Here is a 27,536-nt window from a genome sequence, read left to right on the forward strand (position 1 = left end):
CCTTGTTAGTCATATGCATGTTTCTTAAATATTTTTTTTTTTAATAAAGGTATTAAAATTTAGATTACAAATTTTACTACATCAATGCATCCATCATTATGGACAACAATCTAGATTAAGTTTCTGTTTCAAAATTTAGGAAAAAAAAAACAATCAAAGTAAATTTGCAAAAAATCAATAGCTTAAAATATCCTTGGGCAATATAATGTTAAAAATCTTATCACCTTGAAACATGTCAAATTTACACGTAAATAAGAGTGCATTTCTTTCAGAAACTTAAAAAAAAAAAATCCAATACACTTATTTGTTGTATGCAATTTTGTTTTAGATAAAGCTAGTAAGATACCTCTTATACTTCAAAATACTGTGTCTGTCGAATATTAAAAAATTTCAGACAGATTTAAGAATCAGTCCCTGTGTTACTACGTGTATATATTTATTTGTTAAATCCTATGTAAAAAAAACAAACAAAAAAACAAGCAAAAGATTACAGTAATTAAGACACTATTCATTAAGCTCTCCATACTTATAGAGATACTGGGTCCTATGTCCTGAAAACCATAACAAGATTGACAAACAGGTAATTTAATTAGGTCGCTCATATTGACACTGATTGGGTACCGTAGTGTGACACCTTTATGTCAGTCATATCATACAGTATTACTGACACTCTACACTGATTGGGTAGTGTGACATCTATATGTCAGTCATATCATACAGTATTACTGACACTCTACACTGATTGGGTAGTGTGACATCTATATGTCAGTCATATCATACAGTATTACTGACACTCTACACTGATTGGGTAGTGTGACACCTATATGTCAGTCATATCATACAGTATTACTGACACTCTACACTGATTGGGTAGTGTGACACCTATATGTCAGTCATATCATACAGTATTACTGACACTCTACACTGATTGGGTAGTGTGACATCTATATGTCAGTCATATCATACAGTATTACTGACACTCTACACTGATTGGGTAGTGTGACATCTATATGTCAGTCATATCATACAGTATTACTGACACTCTACACTGATTGGGTAGTGTGACACCTCTATGTCAGTCATATCATACAGTATTACTGACACTCTACACTGATTGGGTAGTGTGACACCTCTATGTCAGTCATATCATACAGTATTACTGACACTCTACACTGATTGGGTAGTGTGACTCATGTCAGTCATATCATACAGTATTACTGACACTCTACACTGATTGGGTAGTGTGACACCTCTATGTCAGTCATATCATACAGTATTACTGACACTCTACACTGATTGGGTAGTGTGACACCTCTATGTCAGTCATATCATACAGTATTACTGACACTCTACACTGATTGGGTAGTGTGACATCTATATGTCAGTCATATCATACAGTATTACTGACACTCTACACTGATTGGGTAGTGTGACTCATGTCAGTCATATCATACAGTATTACTGACACTCTACACTGATTGGGTAGTGTGACTCATGTCAGTCATATCATACAGTATTACTGACACTCTACACTGATTGGGTAGTGTGACACCTATATGTCAGTCATATCATACAGTATTACTGACACTCTACACTGATTGGGTAGTGTGACATCTATATGTCAGTCATATCATACAGTATTACTAACACTCTACACTGATTGGGTAGTGTGACACATGTCAGTCATATCATACAGTATTACTGACACTCTACACTGATTGGGTAGTGTGACACCTCTATGTCAGTCATATCATACAGTATTACTGACACTCTACACTGATTGGGTAGTGTGACATCTATATGTCAGTCATATCATACAGTATTACTGACACTCTACACTGATTGGGTAGTGTGACATCTATATGTCAGTCATATCATACAGTATTACTGACACTCTACACTGATTGGGTAGTGTGACATCTATATGTCAGTCATATCATACAGTATTACTGACACTCTACACTGATTGGGTAGTGTGACTCATGTCAGTCATATCATACAGTATTACTGACACTCTACACTGATTGGGTAGTGTGACTCATGTCAGTCATATCATACAGTATTACTGACACTCTACACTGATTGGGTAGTGTGACACCTCTATGTCAGTCATATCATACAGTATTACTGACACTCTACACTGATTGGGTAGTGTGACTCATGTCAGTCATATCATACAGTATTACTGACACTCTACACTGATTGGGTAGTGTGACTCATGTCAGTCATATCATACAGTATTACTGACACTCTACACTGATTGGGTAGTGTGACATCTATATGTCAGTCATATCATACAGTATTACTGACACTCTACACTGATTGGGTAGTGTGACACATGTCAGTCATATCATACAGTATTACTGACACTCTACACTGATTGGGTAGTGTGACATCTATGTCAGTCATATCATACAGTATTACTGACACTCTACACTGATTGGGTAGTGTGACTCTATGTCAGTCATATCATACAGTATTACTGACACTCTACACTGATTGGGTAGTGTGACATCTATATGTCAGTCATATCATACAGTATTACTGACACTCTACACTGATTGGGTAGTGTGACTCATGTCAGTCATATCATACAGTATTACTGACACTCTACACTGATTGGGTAGTGTGACTCATGTCAGTCATATCATACAGTATTACTGACACTCTACACTGATTGGGTAGTGTGACATCTATATGTCAGTCATATCATACAGTATTACTGACACTCTACACTGATTGGGTAGTGTGACATCTATATGTCAGTCATATCATACAGTATTACTGACACTCTACACTGATTGGGTAGTGTGACTCCTATATGTCAGTCATATCAGACTTAATCAGGTTTGATTGTGACTGTTATAGACAGGTTTGATTGTGACTGTTACAGACAGGTTTAATTGTGACTGTTATAGACAGGTTTGATTGTGACTGTTATAGACAGGTTTGATTGTGACTGTTATAGACAGGTTTGATTGTGACTGTTATAGACAGGTTTAATTGTGACTGTTATAGACAGGTTTAAATGTGACTTATAGACAGGTTTGATTGTGACTGTTATAGACAGGTTTAATTGTGACTGTTATAGGCAGGTTTGATTGTGACTGTTATAGACAGGTTTTATTGTGACTGTTATAGACAGGATTGATTGTGATTGTTATAGACAGGTTTGATTGTGACTGTTATAGACAGGTTTAATTGTGACTGTTAGAGACAGGTTTGTTTGCGACTGTTATAGACAGGTTTAATTGTGACTGCTATAGACAGGTTTAATTGTGACTGTTATAGACAGGTTTAATTGTGACTTATAGACAGGTTTGTTTGCGACTGTTTATAAGTTGTTCTATTTAATTGACATATGTTGTGTAGGAGGTCTTTATTGTGTAAGGGACATGAGGGCACATTATTCACAATTTTTCACCTTTGACCAAAAAAATGAATAAATAAAGTAAAAATTAAACATGAAAAAATAAGCATTTAATCTTAAAATAATCCACAACAAATATTTCACCAGCTAAATTGAGTGACATTGATCCAACAATGTCTGGTGATTTAAGGGCTGATCTATGGAATTGCAGTGTAAAAAACATTCTATTTTTAACTGATCATTGATATGGCATTCTATTTGTAGACCTAGACAATTGTTGACAATAACATCATATTTTATGTTGGACATGGCATTGAATTTCTGTGATATATTTGTTTTCCACAATTTTTTGATCAGATTGTTTTCATAGCCTATATATGTACTCTACAGCTTGTTTTTTTCCTGGATCAATTTGATTACAAATTCTCTCTGTGAACATAAAAACTGTTAACAGTTTATAAATTCTATTACAATATCATACTGATACATTCTAGATAAATTCTATTACAATATCAGACATTCTAGATAAATTTGTTTTACAATATTATACATTTTAGATCAATCTTATTACTATAATATACATTCTAGATCCATTTTATTACAATATTATACAGTCAGTGATATTGTTTCATTTTCAGCCACAGTGATGTTACTAATTCCTGTAAATCTGTAAACATTTTGCGATGCAGATATTACAAAATTTTGACATTTTTTATACGTGTTTTGTGGAAGATAAAATATTTTGATTCTTTAAATAACTCTGCATAAAAGTTTTAAAACAAGAAGTATCACATTGGTAAGCTAGTAGATATATATAAGCTCCCTGCTCTAAAATTGAAAGGATGTCTGAGGCTCAAATCCCCAGTGCTAGAGTTGAACAGACATGTTTTTGTGAAAAAGGAAATTAAATATACATATTTCTTCAGTATATTAAATTAAATCTCAATCTTCTACAGTAAAAGGGCAAGCAACTCCAATCATGTAAATACCACATATAAGAACTCCTCTTTATTGGATACAATGCAGAGAGCAGAAACTCTTCACCCTAACATAAATATCTATTTTAGATAATATAAAAGTACAACTTAGCATTTCAAGGTCGTTTGGTTGAATGTTAAGGTATGGGGGAATTTACCTTTATGCTTATTTGTTTAACGTCCTATTAACAGCCAGGGTCATTTAAGGACGTGCCAGGTTTTGAAGGTTGAAGAAAGCCGGAGTACCCAGAGAAAAACCATGGGCCTATGGTCAGTACCTAGCAACTGCCCCAAGGAGGTTTCGAACTCGCAACCCAGAGGTATTGGGCTAGTGATAAAGTGTTGGGCATTCCACGAACAAAAGCATCCAGCGCTTGAGTCAAACCATTACTAATAGTCAGGCGTTCCACGAACAAAAGCAAACGCTTTGTTTGCACACACACCAAACTTAAGTACACATGCAAACTAAGAGGATGCCGCACAACCAAAAACCTGGTCTGCATGCTGGTCACATGCTCCAAATGTAAACAACAATACTTAGGAGAAACCAAATGTTAATAACACTTTCGCATCACTGAACACCTACGGGACATTAGAATACAAAGAATCACATTTATTACGGTATGTAGAATAAGGAATCATTCACATCTTAGACACGGGTCCCTCCTCCTCTGAATCCACCTCCCGCAGGAGAAAATCAGAGTACTACTGGACACACCAATTACATACACTGACACCACTGGGGTTCAATGTCCAAGGGTAACGTTGAATTCTCAGGCATTTCTTTATAGTTGTGATTTTACCCAGATCACAAGTGTGAACTAACTCTCATAGTCCCGCAGAGCTTTAACTCTCAAGCTATAGTCATTAACGTACTCTCTAACTTATAAAAGTCCTGAGCTTACTATGAAACCATGAACTTACTCTCTTACTATGAAACCATGAACTTACTCTCAGACCATTTAGTCCTAAACTTACTCTCTGACCATATTCATGAATGTTCTCCATAACTATAGTCCTGAGCTTACTATGAAACCATGGTCTTGAACAAACTCTCAGACCATTTGGTCCTAAACTTACTCTCAGACCATTAAGTCCTGAACTTACCCTCAGAACATTTGGTCCTGAACTTACTCTCAGAACATTTGGTCCTGAACTTACCCTCAGATTATTTGGTCCTGAACTTACTCTCAGACCATTTGGTCCTGAACTTACCCTAAGACTAAATCATTTAGTCCTGAACTTACCCTCAGACCATTTGGTCCTAAACTTAATCTCAGACCATTTGGTCCTGAACTTACCCTCAGACCATTTAGTCCTGAACTTACCCTCAGACCATTTAGTCCTGAACTTACCCTCAGACCATTTAGTCCTGAACTTACCCTCAGACCATTTAGTCCTGAACTTACCCTCAGACCATTTAGTCCTGAACTTACCCTCAGACCATTTGGTCCTGAACTTACCCTCATACCATTTAGTCCTGAACTTACTCTCAGACCATTTGGTCCTGAACTTACTCTCAGACCATTTGGTCCCGAACTTACCCTCAGACTAAATCATTTAGTCCTGAACTTACCCTCAGACCATTTAGTCCTGAACTTACCCTCAGACCATTTAGTCCTGAACTTACTCTCAGACCATTTGGTCCTGAACTTACCCTCAGACTATTTGGTCCTAAACTTACTCTCAGACCATTTGGTCCTAAACTTACTCTCAGACCATTTAGTCCTGAACTTACTCTCAGACCACTTAGTCCTAAACTTACTCTCAGACCATTTAGTCCTGAACTTACCCTCAGACCATTTAGTCCTGAACTTACTCTCAGACCATTTGGTCCTGAACTTACTCTCAGACCATTTGGTCCCGAACTTACTCTCAGACCATTTAGTCCTGAACTTACCCTCAGACCATTTGGTCCTGAACTTACCCTCAGACCATTTAGTCCTGAACTTACCCTCAGACCATTTGGTCCTGAACTTACCCTCAGACCATTTAGTCCTGAACTTACTCTCAGACCATTTGGTCCTGAACTTACTCTCAGACCATTTAGTCCTAAACTTACCCTCAGACCATTTAGTCCTGAACTTACTCTCAGACCATTTGGTCCTGAACTTACTCTCAGACCATTTAGTCCTAAACTTACCCTCAGACCATTTGGTCCTGAACTTACCCTCAGACCATTTAGTCCTGAACTTACCCTCAGACCATTTAGTCCTGAACTTACCCTCAGACCATTTAGTCCTGAACTTACTCTCAGACCATTTGGTCCTGAACTTACCCTCAGACCATTTGGTCCTGAACTTACCCTCAGACCATTTGGTCCTGAACTTACCCTCAGACTAAATCATTTAGTCCTGAACTTACCCTCAGACCATTTGGTCCTGAACTTACCCTCAGACCATTTAGTCCTGAACTTACCCTCAGACCATTTAGTCCTGAACTTACCCTCAGACCATTTAGTCCTGAACTTACCCTCAGACCATTTAGTCCTGAACTTACTCTCAGACCATTTGGTCCTGAACTTACTCTCAGACCATTTGGTCCCGAACTTACTCTCAGACCATTTAGTCCTGAACTTACCCTCAGACCATTTGGTCCTGAACTTACCCTCAGACCATTTAGTCCTGAACTTACCCTCAGACCATTTGGTCCTGAACTTACCCTCAGACCATTTAGTCCTGAACTTACTCTCAGACCATTTGGTCCTGAACTTACTCTCAGACCATTTAGTCCTAAACTTACCCTCAGACCATTTAGTCCTGAACTTACTCTCAGACCATTTGGTCCTGAACTTACTCTCAGACCATTTAGTCCTAAACTTACCCTCAGACCATTTGGTCCTGAACTTACCCTCAGACCATTTAGTCCTGAACTTACCCTCAGACCATTTAGTCCTGAACTTACCCTCAGACCATTTAGTCCTGAACTTACTCTCAGACCATTTGGTCCTGAACTTACCCTCAGAACATTTGGTCCTGAACTTACCCTCAGACCATTTGGTCCTGAACTTACCCTCAGACTAAATCATTTAGTCCTGAACTTACCCTCAGACCATTTGGTCCTGAACTTACCCTCAGACCATTTAGTCCTGAACTTACCCTCAGACCATTTAGTCCTGAACTTACCCTCAGACCATTTAGTCCTGAACTTACCCTCAGACCATTTAGTCCTGAACTTACTCTCAGACCATTTGGTCCTGAACTTACTCTCAGACCATTTAGTCCTGAACTTACCCTCAGACCATTTGGTCCTGAACTTACCCTCAGACCATTTAGTCCTGAACTTACTCTCAGACCATTTGGTCCTGAACTTACTCTCAGACCATTTAGTCCTAAACTTACCCTCAGACCATTTGGTCCTGAACTTACTCTCAGACCATTTGGTCCTGAACTTACTTTCAACCCAATGATAGTTCTCACCATTCTAGCTTTCACACTATAGTCATGATCTTAGTCTAATCCACGGTCATGAGTGTCCCTGATGATACACAGTGTTAACCCTTATCCCTTCAGTATACATCCCATTGCCAAGTACAGTATACATCCCATTGCCAAGTACAGTATACATCCCATTGCCAAGTACACTATTGTGGTAGAGACTAAGTTATAACTCTAGAAGAAAAAACTCATATCATGTTTTGATCAGTAGATATACATCATCACCTTTTCCTTTGTTATGTGATGTATGCCATAACACTAAAGTAAATGTATTCATTTACTTTAAAACAATTTGTGAAATAAAGACAGTTTTATCTGCAATGATATATGAGTTGTAATTGATTTTCATAAAATCATTGCAATCGTAATTAGCATTGTATATTCATCTATTTTCCAAATCTGATTTAATTTCTGAATGACATCCATTGTTACTTCTCAAGTGAAAAAAAAAAAAAAATCATCTCATCAACAGTCATAGATACCCATGCATCTGGGCCGGGTTTTTGAAGGGGCTTGGCCAGAGTATCAATTAAATTCTTCGTGAGCCTATTGATTTTGGTAACGATAACGTTTCACTTATCCTAAAATGATATAAATAATAAAATCAATACCGTATTTGACCTAATAAGGGCGCAGGGCGCGGGTAATTGATAGTGGGGGCGCCCTTATTAAGATAAGTTATTCTGAAGTTTTATGAAACAGACTATACCTTATAGCAGAATACCCATAAAATGTTCAGTCATAAAATTATTGCAGATGAAGATTTCTATTCATTATCATATATTAAGCTTAAACATCACTTGAATATTCCTGTAAACTTGTAAACCATGCGGCTGCCAGCTGATCTTTAGACCAGAGATCGTGTGTTCCACCATTTATGTTCAAATGGAACTCTTTTGTGTTCTATTTATAGACACAGGTGATTTCCCAGATCATATCAGACATCCTTTTCTTTGACCTAATAATTGATTTACAATGTCTTTTACTAGCTTTGTGTTCTGAACAAAATTTATTTATTAACAAGAATGAAGTCTTTTACTTTATCTTCAAATAAAGATGGTAAGTTATTATTTGTATGTGTGTTTAGTTTCGGGTGCTCTTTGCACTGACATGTCATTTGTAGGAATAGACAAAATGTGGCGAAAACTTGTGTTCCAGTTACTTAATTTGCTGAAGAAAATTGAACACATAAAGTAGCAAAACATTTCACATGAATTATTACTTTTGAACATCATTTTGACACTCGGTCAAAGATTTATTTCCTTGAAAAAAGGTAGTGGCGCCCTTATTAGGGCACGCGCCCTTATTAGGTCAAATACGGTATATATGAAGTCTCCATAGCATGGTATTTGAAAACTCTGACATACTGAGTGGGACCCCTCTGAAAGCCTTAGTGATCAACTGGGAGTGTGGTTTGATCCATCGCTATATATCTTCCTCATCTTCTTGGACATTTTGATCTTTATTCAACAGCTCAAACTTAATACCTGCATGATATCGGTATTCCTCAATTCATACTTGAGCTCAATTCTTTCAATCTTTATCAGATTACCTTAATTATTAAATACTTGTTGCAAAACATAAAGCCAATCTTCCTCCGTACCAATACCATCAGCCATTTTACCATTCGATAGAAGTAACTCAAATCACCGGTGTTCTATCGGTTCTAGAACAAACTAGGGAAAATTCCTGGTCAGCCAATCAGATTCGGTATTACGCCATCAATATTAAGTAAAGCTAGCAGTAATTGTTTCAATATTGTTTTATACGCAATTAGGCAACCCCCAAAAGCAGTTATTGCCACTGTCAGCAGAGTAAACAAGGGTTATACCAAGCGGCAAATGATGCACTTGGTGGTGGGAACGGGGTTTGAACAAGATGCATATTATGCCACGTTTGGCAGATAAGGGTTAACAAATGCTCTTATCCTGCAATAACAGATGTTTAAACAAGAATTCCACGAAAGAGGATGTGTTGCCTGTATGGCAAGTTGAGTGATTACGAAGAAGTATATATATTTTTCACTTCAAGAAATAATGTTAAAAGTATAAGCAAGACCAGCATCACTCAAATATGCTCAAAATTCAGCAATACAGAGCAGGAACTTTCGGTAAATGAGCACCTCAAGAAGTTTGATTGCCTCAAGAGAAGAGTTATTGCATGGAAACAGATTTTCTATTTACAGTACAGTGACCTTGACCTTTGGACCAGTGAAAAAACAATCCCATGCAAGCACTTGTGGTAAGGAAAAACTGCATACATATTGAGAATTATGGGCCCAAAGGAACTTTAGTTATCACTAGGAAACAACTTTTCAATTTTTAGCACGTGACCTTGACCTTTGACCTTTGGACCTGAAAAGCAATTGCCAAGTGAGCACTTTTAGTAAGAAAGGTCTGCATGTTTGATTGGTCCAAGGGAACTTGAGTTATCGCATGGAAACCTCTGTATGAACACTGCCACCGACATAGCGATAGTGACACCTACTATATATGTTGCCTGCTTTTTGCAGGTGACACAAAAAGTACTACACTTACCCAGTTATGGTCGGTGTAAAGAGGCTATCTGACCGTGACAATCCTGCTCTGCCTTTAGGGGATACCATGAGAGCCGTAGGTACTTCATCAATACCTGGGACGAAGTCTTCAAAGCAGTACAGCTCCGGTTCAGCACTACTGCTGTCCTCCTGACTACAAACACAATGATTTAGTGTTTAACTTTCTCTAGTATCTGATTTTACTTAAAATAAAGTAAAGTCTGAATCAACTGAAACCTGACTTGACCAGCATCCTAAAGTATTGTGACTGATATTCTGTAGAACTGTGAAATGAATTATACTGAATATTGACTTTATGGACATTCTATACTGTACACTCTCTTTAAAAACAGTCTCAATACAAAGTGAAAAATGACTTAACTGACATTTGATGTGATGGACATTCTGTAATATACAGTGAAACCTGACTTAACTGACATTTGATGTGACGGACATTCTGTAATATACAGTGAAACCTGACTTAACTGACATTTGATGTGAAGGACATTCTGTAATATACAGTGAAACCTGACTTAACTGACATTTGATGTGAAGGACATTCTGTAATATACAGTGAAACCTGACTTAACTGACATTTGATGTGAATGAGCCTACCATTTCTGACATCTAACATCTGTTATGTTGTGAAACCTGTTTTACTGACAGCTGTTTTCGCAGATTCCTAATTATAAAATTATAATGACACCCTTACATACATAGTTGCCTGTTTTCACCAACACATAATTACTGTAAATCACTTAAATTTCGCGTGGGATTTATTTTTGCATTAATTCGTGAGGAGAGTCAAACGCGAATTCAAATCCCTCGCGAATATTTGTATAAGAATGACAAGAATACTAAGTGGTGTCCATTTTGAATCTATCGTAATCAAATATCGCCGTTAAATTAATGATAGAATGATAGATTATATACTTATATCAGAGTGTGTTTTTATATCACAAAACACCAAAATTTCACACACACATAACCCCACTGAACACTGATATTGTGGTTGAACTCGGACTACATTAACTTCTTGACGACGTTTTAAAAGTAGTTAATTTAAGTACAATAGGTACGGTCACGAGGATCCCGGATGGTCACCCGAAATACGTCGTACTTTATAACCCACCCTGTTGTAAGTTATGTAAGGTTACATGTATACATAGCACTTCACTACAATTCAGTATGGCCAGACATCGATATCACATGATTGAATCACATGACTTTCATGGAAATATCGCCGATCTGTCAACGTCATTCCCAAATTTAAAGTCATTTTGAGAACAGAATTCGCGAAATTATGTATTCACAAATAAGTCAAATTAGGTGAGTTCGCGAAATTAAGTACTCGCAAAATATAAGTGATTTACAGTATAACAACATCCTTACATACATAGAAACCTTGATTTACTGACACCTGATTATAACGACATCCTTACATATATTGAAACCTGATTTACTGACACCTGATTATAACGACACCCTTACATACATAGAAAACCTTGATTTACTGACACCTGATTATAATGACACCATTACATACATAGAAACCTTGATTTACTGACACCTGATTATAATGACATCCTTACATATATAGAAACCTGATTTACTGACACCTGCTTATACTGACACCCTTACATATATAGAAACCTGATTTACTGACACCTGATTATAATGACATAGTAACCTGATATACTGACACCTGATTATAATGACACCCTTACATATATAGAAACCTTGATTTACTGACACCTGATTATAATGACACCCTTACATACATAGAAACCTGATATACTGACACCTGATTATAATGACACCCTTACATATATAGAAACCTTGATTTACTGACACCTGATTATAATGACACCCTTACATATATAGAAACCTTGATTTACTGACACCTGATTATAATGACACCCTTACATAGAAACCTGATTTACTGACACCTGATTATAACGATACCCTTACATATATAGAAACCTTGATTTACTGACACCTGATTATAATGACACCCTTACATACATAGAAACCTTGATTTACTGACACCTGATTATAATGACACCATTACATACATAGAAACCTTGATTTACTGACACCTGATTATAATGACACCCTTACATATATAGAAACCTGATTTACTGACACCTGATTATAATGACATCCTTACATACATAGAAACCTTGATTTACTGACACCTGATTATAAGGACACCCTTACATAGAAACCTGATTTACTGCCCTGTCCTACCAAATAATCCATCTTAATCTAAGTCTGCTATATCTCAGTCAATCATTGGTCAATGTCAGCTTTCAGAATACACATTTTTCAATCTGTAAACAGGTGATTTCTTTATTTCTCAATAATAAACTAAAGATGGCTCTAAAGTCTAGCATACATATAATATTTGAGAGACATAAAGGATGTTGGAGAGGTAGGGACATTCACATTCTTGTTTACCATTCTTACTTCATGGATTAATAGCATACTGGTGAAGGAATTCTAACACCTCCACATATTACATATGAACCTGTTACAGATTTTCTTCATTCACATATTTTGTGGATCCAATAATGTACTGGGTCAATATTAGTGTGTGTAATCTATAATCATCAAGATCCCACAAAACGATTAACACTTAATAAAAATCTAAATCAACAAGCTGGATATCAATCAAGCAGCCATGATACAATCTGCTCCTAAAACGTTGATATTTTCACATTCCACTGTGTGTTACAATGCCAGACAGTTCCTCCATCCTCATGATATACGATACTGACTTGTTGTGAGGACGTTGAACTCTGAATAAACAGGATAGGTACACAATCGTTAAAGTTGTACAATTGGATGTCAGTTAATTATCATTACTTATGTTTTTTTACAATTGCGAAACAAGTTATGTCAACTTATATCAACCATGCCTGTTGAAGCACGGGAGGAGTCTAGTACGGGAAGAAACTTGAGTAACCCAGGTGGTCAGGCAGGTGACCCAATATACATTTTCATGCCCAAATGTGGAATTGAACCCCAGCCACCAGATGTAGATTTGATGTTACAATCTCCTACACTTTACACCTCTGTGTACATATATTTCACTGGTCATTTGTCCGATAAAGGTGACAGCTAGATTGTAGTCATCAAAATGTCACATCACGACAGGTGTTTACACTACCATAGTTAACAAACAGGGGGAAACTGAGCTTTACACACAATGGTTTTGTAAACCTGAATGTTAAAAACACAATTTTTTTTCCTGATTTCTTCAATCAGGTTTGGAACATTTCTGAAAGACTCATTTCCAGACATCAGATGTGTCATTGTCAACATATCCGCTGAAAATACCTTGCACCTGGATGACAATACAAGTAATTATTTTGAATAATTTTACCAAGTGAGAAAATTAACCTGAAACTGACTTGTGTTCACTTCTGTACAACACATCACTACAGGTTTACACGTGTCAAGTCCACAACATCTTTTGGACTGTCTTATATGGGTCTGTTTTGAGTAGAACCTCATCTTAACAATTACTGAATAAATGTAAAAAAATATCACAACAAGAGAGGGACCATGGTGCCACCATAGATACTGGTATGAGAGGGACCATGGTGCCACCATAGTTACTGGTAAGAGAGGGACCATGGTGCCACCATAGTTACTGGTATGAGAGGGACCATGGTGCCACCATAGTTACAGGTATGAGAGGGACCATGGTGCCACCATAGATACAGGTAAGAGAAGGACCATGGTGCCACCATAGATACAGGTAAGAGAGGGACCATGGTGCCACCATAGTTACAGGTATGAGAGGGACCATGGTGCCACCATAGTTACTGGTATGAGAGGGACCATGGTGCCACCATAGTTACAGGTAAGAGAGGGACCATGGTGCCACCATAGTTACAGGTATGAGAGGGACCATGGTGCCACCATAGATACAGGTATGAGAGGGACCATGGTGCCACCATAGTTACAGGTAAGAGAGGGACCATGGTGCCACCATAGATACAGGTATGAGAGGGACCATGGTGCCACCATACTTACAGTCAAGACAGGGACCAAGGTGCTACCATAGTTACAGGAATGAAAGAGACCATTGTGCCACCATAGTTACAGCCAAGAGAGGGACCAAGGTGCCACCATAGATACAGGTACGAGATGGACCATGGTGCCACCATAGTTACAGTCAAGAGAGGGACCAAGATGCCACCATAGTTACAGTCAAGAGAAGGACCAAGGTGCCACCATAGTTACAGTCCAGAGAGGGACCATGGTGCCACCATAGATACAGGTATGAGAGGGACAATGGTGCCACCATAGTTACAGGTATGACAGGGACCATGCTGCCACCATAGATACAGGTATGAGAGGGACCATGGTGCCACCATAGTTACAATCAAGAAAGGGACCATGGTGCCAACATAGATACAGGTATGAGAGGGACCATGGTGCCACCATAGTTACAGTCAAGAGAGGGACCATGGTGCCACCATAGATACAGGTATGAGAGGGACCATGGTGCCATCATAGTTACAGTCAAGAGAGGGACCATGGTGCCACCATAGATACAGGTATGAGAGGGACCATGGTGCCACCATAGCTACAGGTAAGAGAGGGACCATGGTGCCACCATAGATACAGGTATGAGAGGGACCATGGTGCCACCATACTTACAGTCAAGAGAGGGACCAAGGTGCCACCATAGTTACAGGTAACAGAGGGACCATGGTGCCACCATAGATACAGGTATGAGAGGGACCATGGCGCCACCATAGTTACAGTCAAGAGAGGGACCATGGTGCCACCATAGTTACAGGTATGAGAGGGACCATGGTGCCACCATAGTTACAGTCAAGAAAGGGACCAAGGTGCCACCATAGTTACAGTCAAGAGAGGGACCATGCTGCCACCATAGTTACAGTCAAGAGAGGGACCATGCTGCCACCATAGTTACAGGTATGAGAGGGACCATGCTGCCACCATAGTTACAGTCAAGAGAGGGACCAAGGTGCCACCATAGTTACAGGTATGAGAGGGACCATGGTGCCACCATAGTTACTGGTATGAGAGGGACTATGGTGCCACCATAGTTACAGGTAAGAGAGGGACCATGGTGACACCATAGTTACAGGTATGAGAGGGACCGTGGTGCCACCATAGATACAGGTATGAGAGGGACCATGGTGCCACCATAGTTACAGGTAAGAGAGGGACCATGGTGCCACCATAGATACAGGTATGAGAGGGACCATGGTGCCACCATAGTTACAGTCAAGAGAGGGACCATGCTGCCACCATAGATACAGGTATGAGAGGGACAATGGTGCCACCATAGTTAGAGTCAAGAGAGGGACCAAGGTGCCACCATAGATACAGGTATGAGAGGGACCATGGTGCCACCATAGTTACAGTCAAGAGAGGAACCATGGTGTCACCATAGTTACAGGAAGAGAGGGACCATTGTGCCACCATAGATACAGGTATGAGAGGGACCATGGTGCCACCATACTTACAGTCAAGAGAGGGACCAAGGTGCCACCATAGTTACAGGTAAGAGAGGGACCATGGTGCCACCATAGTTACAGGTATGAGAGGGACCGTGGTGCCACCATAGATACAGGTATGAGAGGGACCATGGTGCCACCATAGTTACAGGTAAGAGAGGGACCATGGTGCCACCATAGATACAGGTATGAGAGGGACCATGGTGCCACCATAGTTACAGGTATGAAAGGGACCATTGTGCCACCATAGTTACAGCCAAGAGAGGGACCAAGGTGCCACCATAGATACAGGTATGAGAGGGACCATGGTGCCACCATAGTTACAGTCAAGAGAAGGACCAAGATGCCACCATAGTTACAGTCAAGAGAGGGACCATGGTGCCACCATAGTTACAGGTATGAGAGGGACAATGGTGCCATCATAGTTACAGTCAAGAGAGGGACCAAGGTGCCACCATAGATACAGGTATGAGAGGGACCATGGTGCCACCATAGTTACAATCAAGAAAGGGACCATGGTGCCAACATAGATACAGGTATGAGAGGGACCATGGTGCCACCATAGTTACAGTCAAGAGAGGGACCATGGTGCCACCATAGATACAGGTATGAGAGGGACCATGGTGCCATCATAGTTACAGTCAAGAGAGGGACCAAGGTGCCACCATAGTTACAGTCAAGAGAAGGACCAAGGTGCCACCATAGTTACAGTCAAGAGAGGGACCATAGTGCCACCATAGATACAGGTATGAGAGGGACAATGGTGCCACCATAGTTACAGTCAAGAGAGGGACCAAGGTGCCACCATAGATACAGGTATGAGAGGGACCATGGTGCCACCATAGTTACAATCAAGAAAGGGACCATGGTGCCACCATAGATACAGGTATGAGAGGGACCATGGTGCCATCATAGTTACAGTCAAGAGAGGGACCATGGTGCCACCATAGATACAGGTATGAGAGGGACCATGGTGCCACCATAGCTACAGGTAAGAGAGGGACCATGGTGCCACCATAGATACAGGTATGAGAGGGACCATGGTGCCACCATACTTACAGTCAAGAGAGGGACCATGGTGCCATCATAGTTACAGGTAACAGAGGGACCATGGTGCCACCATAGATACAGGTATGAGAGGGACCATGGCGCCACCATAGTTACAGTCAAGAGAGGGACCATGGTGCCACCATAGCTACAGGTATGAGAGGGACCATGGTGCCACCATAGTTACAGTCAAGAAAGGGACCAAGGTGCCACCATAGTTACAGTCAAGAGAGGGACCATGCTGCCACCATAGTTACAGTCAAGAGAGGGACCATGCTGCCACCATAGTTACAGGTATGAGAGGGACCATGCTGCCACCATAGTTACAGTCAAGAGAGGGACCAAGGTGCCACCATAGTTACAGGTATGAGAGGGACCATGGTGCCACCATAGTTACTGGTATGAGAGGGACTATGGTGCCACCATAGTTACAGGTAAGAGAGGGACCATGGTGACACCATAGTTACAGGTATGAGAGGGACCGTGGTGCCACCATAGATACAGGTATGAGAGGGACCATGGTGCCACCATAGTTACAGGTAAGAGAGGGACCATGGTGCCACCATAGATACAGGTATGAGAGGGACCATGGTGCCACCATAGTTACAGGTATGAAAGGGACCATTCTGCCACCATAGTTACAGGTATGAAAGGGACCATTGTGCCACCATAGTTACAGCCAAGAGAGGGACCAAGGTGCCACCATAGATACAGGTATGAGAGGGACCATGGTGCCACCATAGTTACAGTCAAGAGAAGGACCAAGATGCCACCATAGTTACAGTCAAGAGAGGGACCATGGTGCCACCATAGATACAGGTATGAGAGGGACAATGGTGCCATCATAGTTACAGTCAAGAGAGGGACCAAGGTGCCACCATAGATACAGGTATGAGAGGGACCATGGTGCCACCATAGTTACAATCAAGAAAGGGACCATGGTGCCAACATAGATACAGGTATGAGAGGGACCATGCACCATAGTTACAGTCAAGAGAGGGACCATGGTGCCACCATAGTTACAGGTAAGAGAGGGACCATGGTGCCACCATAGATACAGGTATGAGAGGGACCATGGTGCCACCATACTTACAGTCAAGAGAGGGACCAAGGTGCCACCATAGTAACAGCCAAGAGAGGGACCATGGTGCCACCATAGATACAGGTATGAGAGGGACAATGGTGCCACCATAGTTACAGTCAAGAGAGGGACCAAGGTGCCACCATAGATACAGGTATGAGAGGGACCATGGTGCCACCATAGTTACAGTCAAGAGAGGGACCATGGTGCCACCATAGTTACAGGAAGAGAGGGACCATTGTGCCACCATAGATACAGGTATGAGAGGGACCATGGTGCCACCATACTTACAGTCAAGAGAGGGACCAAGGTGCCACCATAGTTACAGGTAAGAGAGGGACCATGGTGCCACCATAGTTACAGGTATGAGAGGGACCGTGGTGCCACCATAGATACAGGTATGAGAGGGACCATGGTGCCACCATAGTTACAGGTAAGAGAGGGACCATGGTGCCACCATAGATACAGGTATGAGAGGGACCATGGTGCCACCATAGTTACAGGTATGAAAGGGACCATTCTGCCACCATAGTTACAGGTATGAAAGGGACCATTGTGCCACCATAGTTACAGCCAAGAGAGGGACCAAGGTGCCACCATAGATACAGGTATGAGAGGGACCATGGTGCCACCATAGTTACAGTCAAGAGAAGGACCAAGATGCCACCATAGTTACAGTCAAGAGAGGGACCATGGTGCCACCATAGATACAGGTATGAGAGGGACAATGGTGCCATCATAGTTACAGTCAAGAGAGGGACCAAGGTGCCACCATAGATACAGGTATGAGAGGGACCATGGTGCCACCATAGTTACAATCAAGAAAGGGACCATGGTGCCAACATAGATACAGGTATGAGAGGGACCATGGTGCCACCATAGTTACAGTCAAGAGAGGGACCATGGTGCCACCATAGTTACAGGTAAGAGAGGGACCATGGTGCCACCATAGATACAGGAATGAGGGACCATGGTGCCACCATACTTACAGTCAAGAGAGGGACCAAGGTGCCACCATAGTTACAGTCAAGAGAGGGACCATGGTGCCACCATAGATACAGGTATGAGAGGGACAATGGTGCCACCATAGTTACAGTCAAGAGAGGGACCAAGGTGCCACCATAGATACAGGTATGAGAGGGACCATGGTGCCACCATAGTTACAGTCAAGAGAGGGACCAAGGTGCCACCATAGATACAGGTATGAGAGGGACCATGGTGCCACCATAGTTACAGTCAAGAGAGGGACCATGGTGCCACCATAGTTACAGGAAGAGAGGGACCATTGTGCCACCATAGATTCAGGTATGAGAGGGACCATGGTGCCACCATACTTACAGTCAAGAGAGGGACCAAGGTGCCACCATAGTTACAGGTAAGAGAGGGACCATGGTGCCACCATAGATACAGGTATGAGAGGGACCATGGCGCCACCATAGTTACAGTCAAGAAAGGGACCAAGGTGCCACCATAGTTACAGGTATGAGAGGGACCATGCTGCCACCATAGTTACAGTCAAGAGAGGGACCATGGTGCCACCATAGTTACAGTCAAGAGAGGGTACCAAGGTGCCACCATAGTTACAGGTATGAGAGGGACCATGCTGCCACCATAGTTACAGGTATGAGAGGGACCATGCTGCCACCATAGTTACAGGTATGAGAGGGACCATGCTGCCACCATAGTTACAGGTAAGAGAGGGACCATGGTGCCACCATAGTTACAGTCAAGAGTGGGACCATGCTGCCACCATAGTAACAGGTAAGAGAGGGACCAAGGTGCCACCATAGTTACAGGTATGAGAGGGACCATGCTGCCACCATAGTTACAGGTATGAGAGGGACCATGCTGCCACCATAGTTACAGGAAGAGAGGGACCATTGTGCCACCATAGATACAGGTATGAGAGGGACCATGGTGCCACCATAGTTACAGTCAAGAGAGGGACCATGGTGCCACCATAGATACAGGTATGAGAGGGACCATGCTGCCACCATAGTTACTGGTATGAGAGGGACCATGGTGCCACCATAGATACAGGTATGAGAGGGACCATGGTGCCACCATAGTTACTGGTATGAGAGGGACCATGGTGCCACCATAGTTACAGGTATGAGAGGGACCATGCTGCCACCATAGTTACAGGTATGAGAGGGACCATGCTGCCACCATAGTTACAGGTATGAGAGGGACCATGCTGCCACCATAGTTACTGGTATTAGAGGTACCATGGTGCCACCATAGTTACAGGTATGAGAGGGACCAAGGTGCCACCATAGTTACTGGTATAATCTATCTGATCTATGTACAAAAGTAAATTTGATCTTTACGGTACCTTTCTTACCTTTCCTCTTAATTGTCTGATGTATTGTGACTGTTGTTATCATTAATAAAAAAAAAATGTATTTTGTTTATTTTGTTTAACGTCCTATTAACAGCCAGGGTCATTTAAGGACGTGCCTGGTTTTGGAGGTGGAGGAAAGCCAGGGTACCCAGAGAATAACCACCGGCCTACAGTCAGTACCTGGCAACTGGGTATCAAACTTACATGCTGCACAAAGATATACCAGTTTCAAAATAAAACTGGAGCATGCAAAACAAGGGACCAAGATGGCCACCTACAGGTAATTTTGTTTTTCTGATCAGTGTCAAAATTCATCAAATACAACTAGAAACCATCAGAAACCACAAATGAAATTTGAGAAACATCTATAAAGAGCTTCCTGAGAATCTTCAAAAGTTATCATCCAAAATGGCCACATGTTGGTCATTTTGTTTTCTTGATCAGTCACAAAATTGACTAAGCACTGAGGGGAACAAAGGAATCATCAAGTATCAAATTTAGGTAAGATCCATCCAGTGTTTCTCCAGAAATAGTGATAACAAACTTCAACTGTCAAAATCCCAAAATGGCAACCTGTTGTTGGGCTTCAAATATAACTAATGTCAGAATAGAAGATCAATGAACGAATGATTTGTTTTTTACACAGAAATATTACAAATGTGACCTTCACTAGGAGGTCTGAATTTAGGTTTACTCCTGCAATTGATGATTATAATTGCTACTGGATTTTGATTATCATTGTCTATAAATAAATGAAGAAGCATCATTTCAAAAACAAGTATTTTACATTTACTGATAGGTCATCCCCCCCAACCACTATGGATTTCCTCCCCCACCCCCCCCACCCCCCCCCCCCCCCCCCCCCCCCCACCAACCTCCATCTGTGGATTTCAAGGTCACCTCCTCCCACCCCTACCCCCTCAACCTAACCCCCAACCTCACCCCCCTCCCGCCACTATGGATATCAAGGTCCCCCTGCCTACTATGGATTCTAGATCCCACAATGGATTTCCAGGTTCAAGACAACAGCACCCCCACCCCGACCACTCACTACAGATTTTCACAGAAACTTAAGCATCAACTTATCAACTTACCAGTGAGCAGCTTACAGATAAGAACCCAAACAATAGAAATAATCAATTTTCATGAATGGTGGTTTGATTTATACCAATATCAACACCCATTCAATTTTGGTATCACTGCATATTTTTATTTAACAGATGATGTTTGCATCACCATATACAGGTGAAAACTGAAATATACAAACAATCCTTTAATGATAATGTCAACATTTACACCACCATAATTAAAGATTTTTGTTTTCCTCAATTTCTTCAATATTGGATTTGGAACATTTCTGTTAAAGACTCATGTCCAGACGTCAGATATGTCATTGTCAACATATGGGATACAAATGACTAGTGACCTTTGTTAGCCACATACCTTGCACATGGGTATCCATATGAGGACGGTTATCAATTGGAATGGTTTTCCCAAGTGATCAAAATGCTCTGTACAACACATCATTATAGGTTTACATGCGTCACATCTGAATCATTTATAACACAAGTACAGATTGATAAAATAGCCATGTAGAATTGTCTGCGAGGTCTGTTTTAAGAAGAGCCTTCTTGGTAATTAATGAATCAAAATCACCCCCCCCCCCCCTCTCCCCTCTCACCCCCTCCCCTCTCCCCCTCCCCTCTCTCACGTATAATGATTATGAATTCCATCAGAGTAGAGCCAATGGATTCAGAATATCATTATCAATAACATTGATATAATTACAGGTACTGCGACACAAGCTTTTCTCACTTAGTAATCATTATGTTTAATCTCCTCTGACAAATGAATCAGCTGCTATAATAATGATGAACACCTCTAATACATATTTATTAATCTAGCCACTATACCCACATGCAGTAGCCACTATACCCACATGCAGTAGCCACTATACCCACATGCAGTAGCCACTATACCCACATGCAGTAGCCACTATACCCACATGCAGTAGCTACTATACCCACATGCAGTAGCCACTATACCCACATGCAGTAGCCACTATACCCACATGCAGTAGCCACTATACCCACATGCAGTAGCCACTATACCCACATGCAGTAGCCACTATACCCACATGCAGTACTGCAACTATTCAAAACAATATCCACTTTCATATGTTGCAAACTCTAACAATGATTTTTTTGTAACTCCTTTCTTACCATTATTAATTACTTGCAAATAAATGGGCTGGTGAAGAGTTTGCCCTACAGCTGTCCGAGTGGGTAGGCCTTACGCAGTTACTTCCCTTTACTCACAACAGAACTACACAGTCACCACGAGAGGAACCATTCCCTATCTACCAGGACATCTAGAATGACTTTACTGCAATATACTGGAAATATTGGTTGGCATATCTACTGTGATTTTACTGGTGATACTTATAGATACAACCAGTGATATTCTACCATGAGTTGAGATCTAATACAGGTGTAAAATTGGCGAGTATAAGGTCACTTTACTAGCTCAGACTTAGCAGGAATTTCCCTTTAGCCTAGCGGTAGGATGTTGGCCATGAGAGCGAAAGGTTGCTAGTTCGAGTCCTAGTGTGGGCAGGGTATTTTTCATTACTCCCTCCTATAACACAGGTACTATAATATAGTGTATATATATATATATATATATATAGTGCATTATATTTGACTGCAATCACGGTCATATATTGACACTTTTGGACACTACATATGTTGTGATTTACAATTACAAATATACGATATACACTACTTGAGGATATCACTCCCTACATTAATCAGTATAACTTACCTTATGACATCTGGTATATCATATGCCTCAACAGCCTTGTCTGCATATCTGATAGATAAGATTCTGTCATCAAATGTGTCCCCTTCTTCCTCTACCTCCCTTTCCTCCTCCTCTTCCTCCTCTTCTTTAGTCACTCCATACCTATCACACCCAAGATGAGGCTTACCATTAAAGCCGACCATCTTATCAAGAGCAGATAACTCTGAGTAGTGAGAATTATAACTGAGAATGTTTGTAATTTGAGGAGCTGCACCTTTCAGATGACAAGACAACAGTTGTGGTAGTGAAAGGGACCGCATTCTGTGTCTCGGTAAATTACTCTTCTCATCAATATCATCGCAGCTTGACATAATGGCTCATACTTCAAATCATATCCTTGATATTATCCCTGGAAAAGATAATACAAAGCAGGCTTCCATTAATTACAAAGAAATGAACTTTTAATGTAGCAATGCAATTTTAGTGATTGGACATCGTGAAAACTCAACCATCAGAACCTGCATAGTTATATAAGGTTTCTGATAATTTTGGTAAACTGACCATAATTATGTGACACTGATTACCAATTTAGAGATAGTTTTTGCTTCATTAGGCCGCTTTTGTATCCAACATAGAATATTGATTCATCTCCCAATTCATTAAGATCTCAATACCAACATCAAATAAACTCATCTCATGCTTTTTCCTTTTGAAAATTGATAAAAAGAAATGCTAGCTCAATTAAAATGTGATCTTTTCATGTGAAGTGTGTGATAAACAGATAATACTCTGCTTAGTCTGACACCAACCAATACAACACCAACCAATCAGACATCAACCAATACAACACCAACCAATACAACACCAACCAATCAGACACCAACCGATACAACAACAACCGATACAACACCAACCAATACAACAACAATCAATACAACACCAACCAATACAACAACAACCAATACAACACCAACCAATACAACACCAACCAATACAACACTAACCAATACAACACCAACCAATACAACACCAACTAATCAAACATCAACCAATACAACACCAACCAATACAACACCAACCAATCAGACACCAACCAATACAACAACAACCGATACAACGCCAACCAATACAACACCAACCAATACAACACCAACCAATCAGACATCAACCGATACAACACCAACCAATACAACACCAACCAATCAGACATCAACCAATACAACACCAACCAATACAACACCAACCAATCAGACACCAACCAATACAACAACAACCGATACAACACCAACCAATACAACACCAACCAATACAACACCAACTAATCAAACATCAACCAATACAACACCAACCAATACAACACCAACCAATCAGACACCAACCAATACAACAACAACCGATACAACACCAACCAATACAACACCAACCAATACAACACCAACCAATCAGACATCAACCGATACAACACCAACCAATATGACAACACCAACCAATCAGACATCAGCCGATACAACACCAACCAATACAACACCAACCAATCAGACACCAACCGATACAACACCAACCGATACAACACCAACCAATACAACACCAACCAATACAACACCAACCGATACAACACCAACCGATACAACACCAACCGATACAACAACAACCGATACAACAACAACCGATACAACACCAACCAATACAACAACCAATACAACACCAACCAATACAACACCAACCGATACAACAACAACCGATACAACACCAACCAATACAACACCAACCAATACAACACCAACCAATACAACACTAACCAATACAACACCAACCAATACAACACCAACTAATCAAACATCAACCAATACAACACCAACCAATACAACACTAACCAATACAACACCAACCAATACAACACTAACCAATACAATACCAACCAATACAACACCAACTAATCAAACATCAACCAATACAACACCAACCAATACAACACCAACCAATCAGACACCAACCAATACAACAACAACCGATACAACGCCAACCAATACAACACCAACCAATACAACACCAACCAATACAACACCAACCAATCAGACATCAACCGATACAACATCAACCAATACAACACCAACCAATACAACATCAACCAATACAACACCAACCAATACAACACCAACCAATACAACACCAACCAATCAGACATCAACCGATACAACACCAACCAATACAACACCAACCAATACAACACCAACCAATCAGACACCAACCAATACAACACCAACCAATACAACACCAACCAATACAACACCAACCAATCAAGACATCAACCAATACAACACCAACCAATACAACATCAACCAATACAACACCAACCAATACAACACCAACCAAAACAACAACAATCAATACTGCTGTATGTTTGCTTGCTTCTGTGATGTTATATTTTTGAGAGTTTGTTAGAAATTATTACAGTACTTTAACACCCAGTAATATCATTACAGTATGTACTGTCACCCTCAGTAATATCATTACAGTATGTACTGTCACCCTCAGTATCATTACAGTATGTACTGTCACCCTCAGTAATATCATTACAGTATGTACTGTCACCCTCAGTAATATCATTACAGTATGTACTGTCACCCTCAGTAATATCATTACAGTATGTACTGTCACCCTCAGTATCATTACAGTATGTACTGTCACCCTCAGTAATATCATTACAGTATGTACTGTCACCCTCAGTAATATTATTACAGTATGTACTGTCACCCTCAGTAATATCATTACAGTATGTACTGTCACCCTCAGTAATATTATTACAGTATGTACTGTAACCCTCAGTAATATCATTACAGTATGTACTGTCACCCTCAGTATCATTACAGTATGTACTGTCACCCTCAGTAATATCATTACAGTATGTACTGTACTGTCACCCTCAGTAATATCATTACAGTATGTACTGTCACCCTCAGTATCATTACAGTATGTACTGTCACCCTCAGTAATATCATTACAGTATGTACTGTCACCCTCAGTAATATCATTACAGTATGTACTGTCACCCTCAGTAATATCATTACAGTATGTACTGTCACCCTCAGTATCATTACAGTATGTACTGTCACCCTCAGTAATATCATTACAGTATGTACTGTCACCCTCAGTAATATCATTACAGTATGTACTGTCACCCTCAGTAATATCATTACAGTATGTACTGTCACCCTCAGTAATATCATTACAGTATGTACTGTCACCCTCAGTATCATTACAGTATGTACTGTCACCCTCAGTAATATCATTACAGTATGTACTGTAACCCTCAGTAATATCATTACAGTGTGTACTGTCACCCTCAGTAATATCATTACAGTATGTACTGTCACCCTCAGTACATATCATTACAGTATGTACTGTCACCCTCAGTATCATTACAGTATGTACTGTCACCCTCAGTAATATCATTACAGTACTGTCACCCTCAGTAATATCATTACAGTATGTACTGTCACCCTCAGTATCATTACAGTATGTACTGTCACCCTCAGTATCATTACAGTATGTACTGTCACCCTCAGTAATATCATTACAGTATGTACTGTCACCCTCAGTAATATCATTACAGTATGTACTGTCACCCCCAGTAATATTATTACAGTATGCACTGTAACTCTCAGTAATATCATTACAGTATGTACTGTCACCCTCAGTAATATCATTACAGTATGTGCTGTCACCCTCAGTAATATCATTACAGTATGTACTGTCACCCTCAGTATCATTACAGTATGTACTTTAACACCCAGTAATATTATTACAGTATGTACTGTCACCCTCAGTATCATTACAGTATGTACTGTCACCCTCAGTAATATCATTACAGTATGTACTGTACTGTCACCCTCAGTAATATCATTACAGTATGTACTGTCACCCTCAGTAATATATTACAGTATGTACTGTAACCCTCAGTAATATCATTACAGTATGTACTGTCACCCTCAGTATCATACAGTATGTACTGTCACCCTCAGTATCATTACAGTATGTACTGTCACCCTCAGTAATATCATTACAGTATGTACTGTCACCCTCAGTAATATCATTACAGTATGTACTGTCACCCTCAGTAATATCATTACAGTATGTACTGTCACCCTCAGTAATATCATTACAGTATGTACTGTCACCCTCAGTATCATTACAGTATGTACTGTCACCCTCAGTATCATTACAGTATGTACTGTCACCCTCAGTAATATCATTACAGTATGTACTGTCACCCTCAGTAATATCATTACAGTATGTACTGTCACCCTCAGTAATATCATTACAGTATGTACTGTCACTCTCAGTAATATCATTACAGTATGTACTGTCACCCTCAGTAATATCATTACAGTATGTACTGTCACCCTCAGTAATATCATTACAGTATGTACTGTCACCC

General features: G+C 40.3%; 2 protein-coding genes across 3 annotated transcripts in view; one reads left to right on the forward strand and one right to left on the reverse strand.

The window, feature by feature from the left end:
* Positions 1-27,536, reverse strand: part of LOC117331911 (ankyrin repeat and fibronectin type-III domain-containing protein 1-like) — a 196,723-nt gene that overhangs the window by 145,541 nt on the left and 23,646 nt on the right. For both annotated transcript variants that reach the window (XM_033890897.1, XM_033890888.1), the window contains exons 2-3: positions 23,120-23,507; positions 10,322-10,474 (exon numbers count right to left, since the gene is read on the reverse strand). In XM_033890897.1, coding sequence (XP_033746788.1) covers positions 10,322-10,474; positions 23,120-23,469 — 503 coding nt within the window. In that variant the 5' untranslated portion in view covers positions 23,470-23,507. The remainder of the gene's footprint in view (positions 1-10,321; positions 10,475-23,119; positions 23,508-27,536) is intronic.
* Positions 24,572-25,540, forward strand: LOC117340529 (cell wall protein DAN4-like). The gene has a single exon (XM_033902320.1). The coding sequence runs from the start codon at positions 24,572-24,574 to the stop codon at positions 25,538-25,540; it is 969 nt and encodes a 322-aa protein (XP_033758211.1).

The sequence above is a fragment of the Pecten maximus genome, chromosome 1 (assembly GCF_902652985.1).
Source record: "Pecten maximus chromosome 1, xPecMax1.1, whole genome shotgun sequence".
In the NCBI taxonomy this organism is placed as follows: Eukaryota; Metazoa; Mollusca; class Bivalvia; order Pectinida; family Pectinidae; genus Pecten; species Pecten maximus.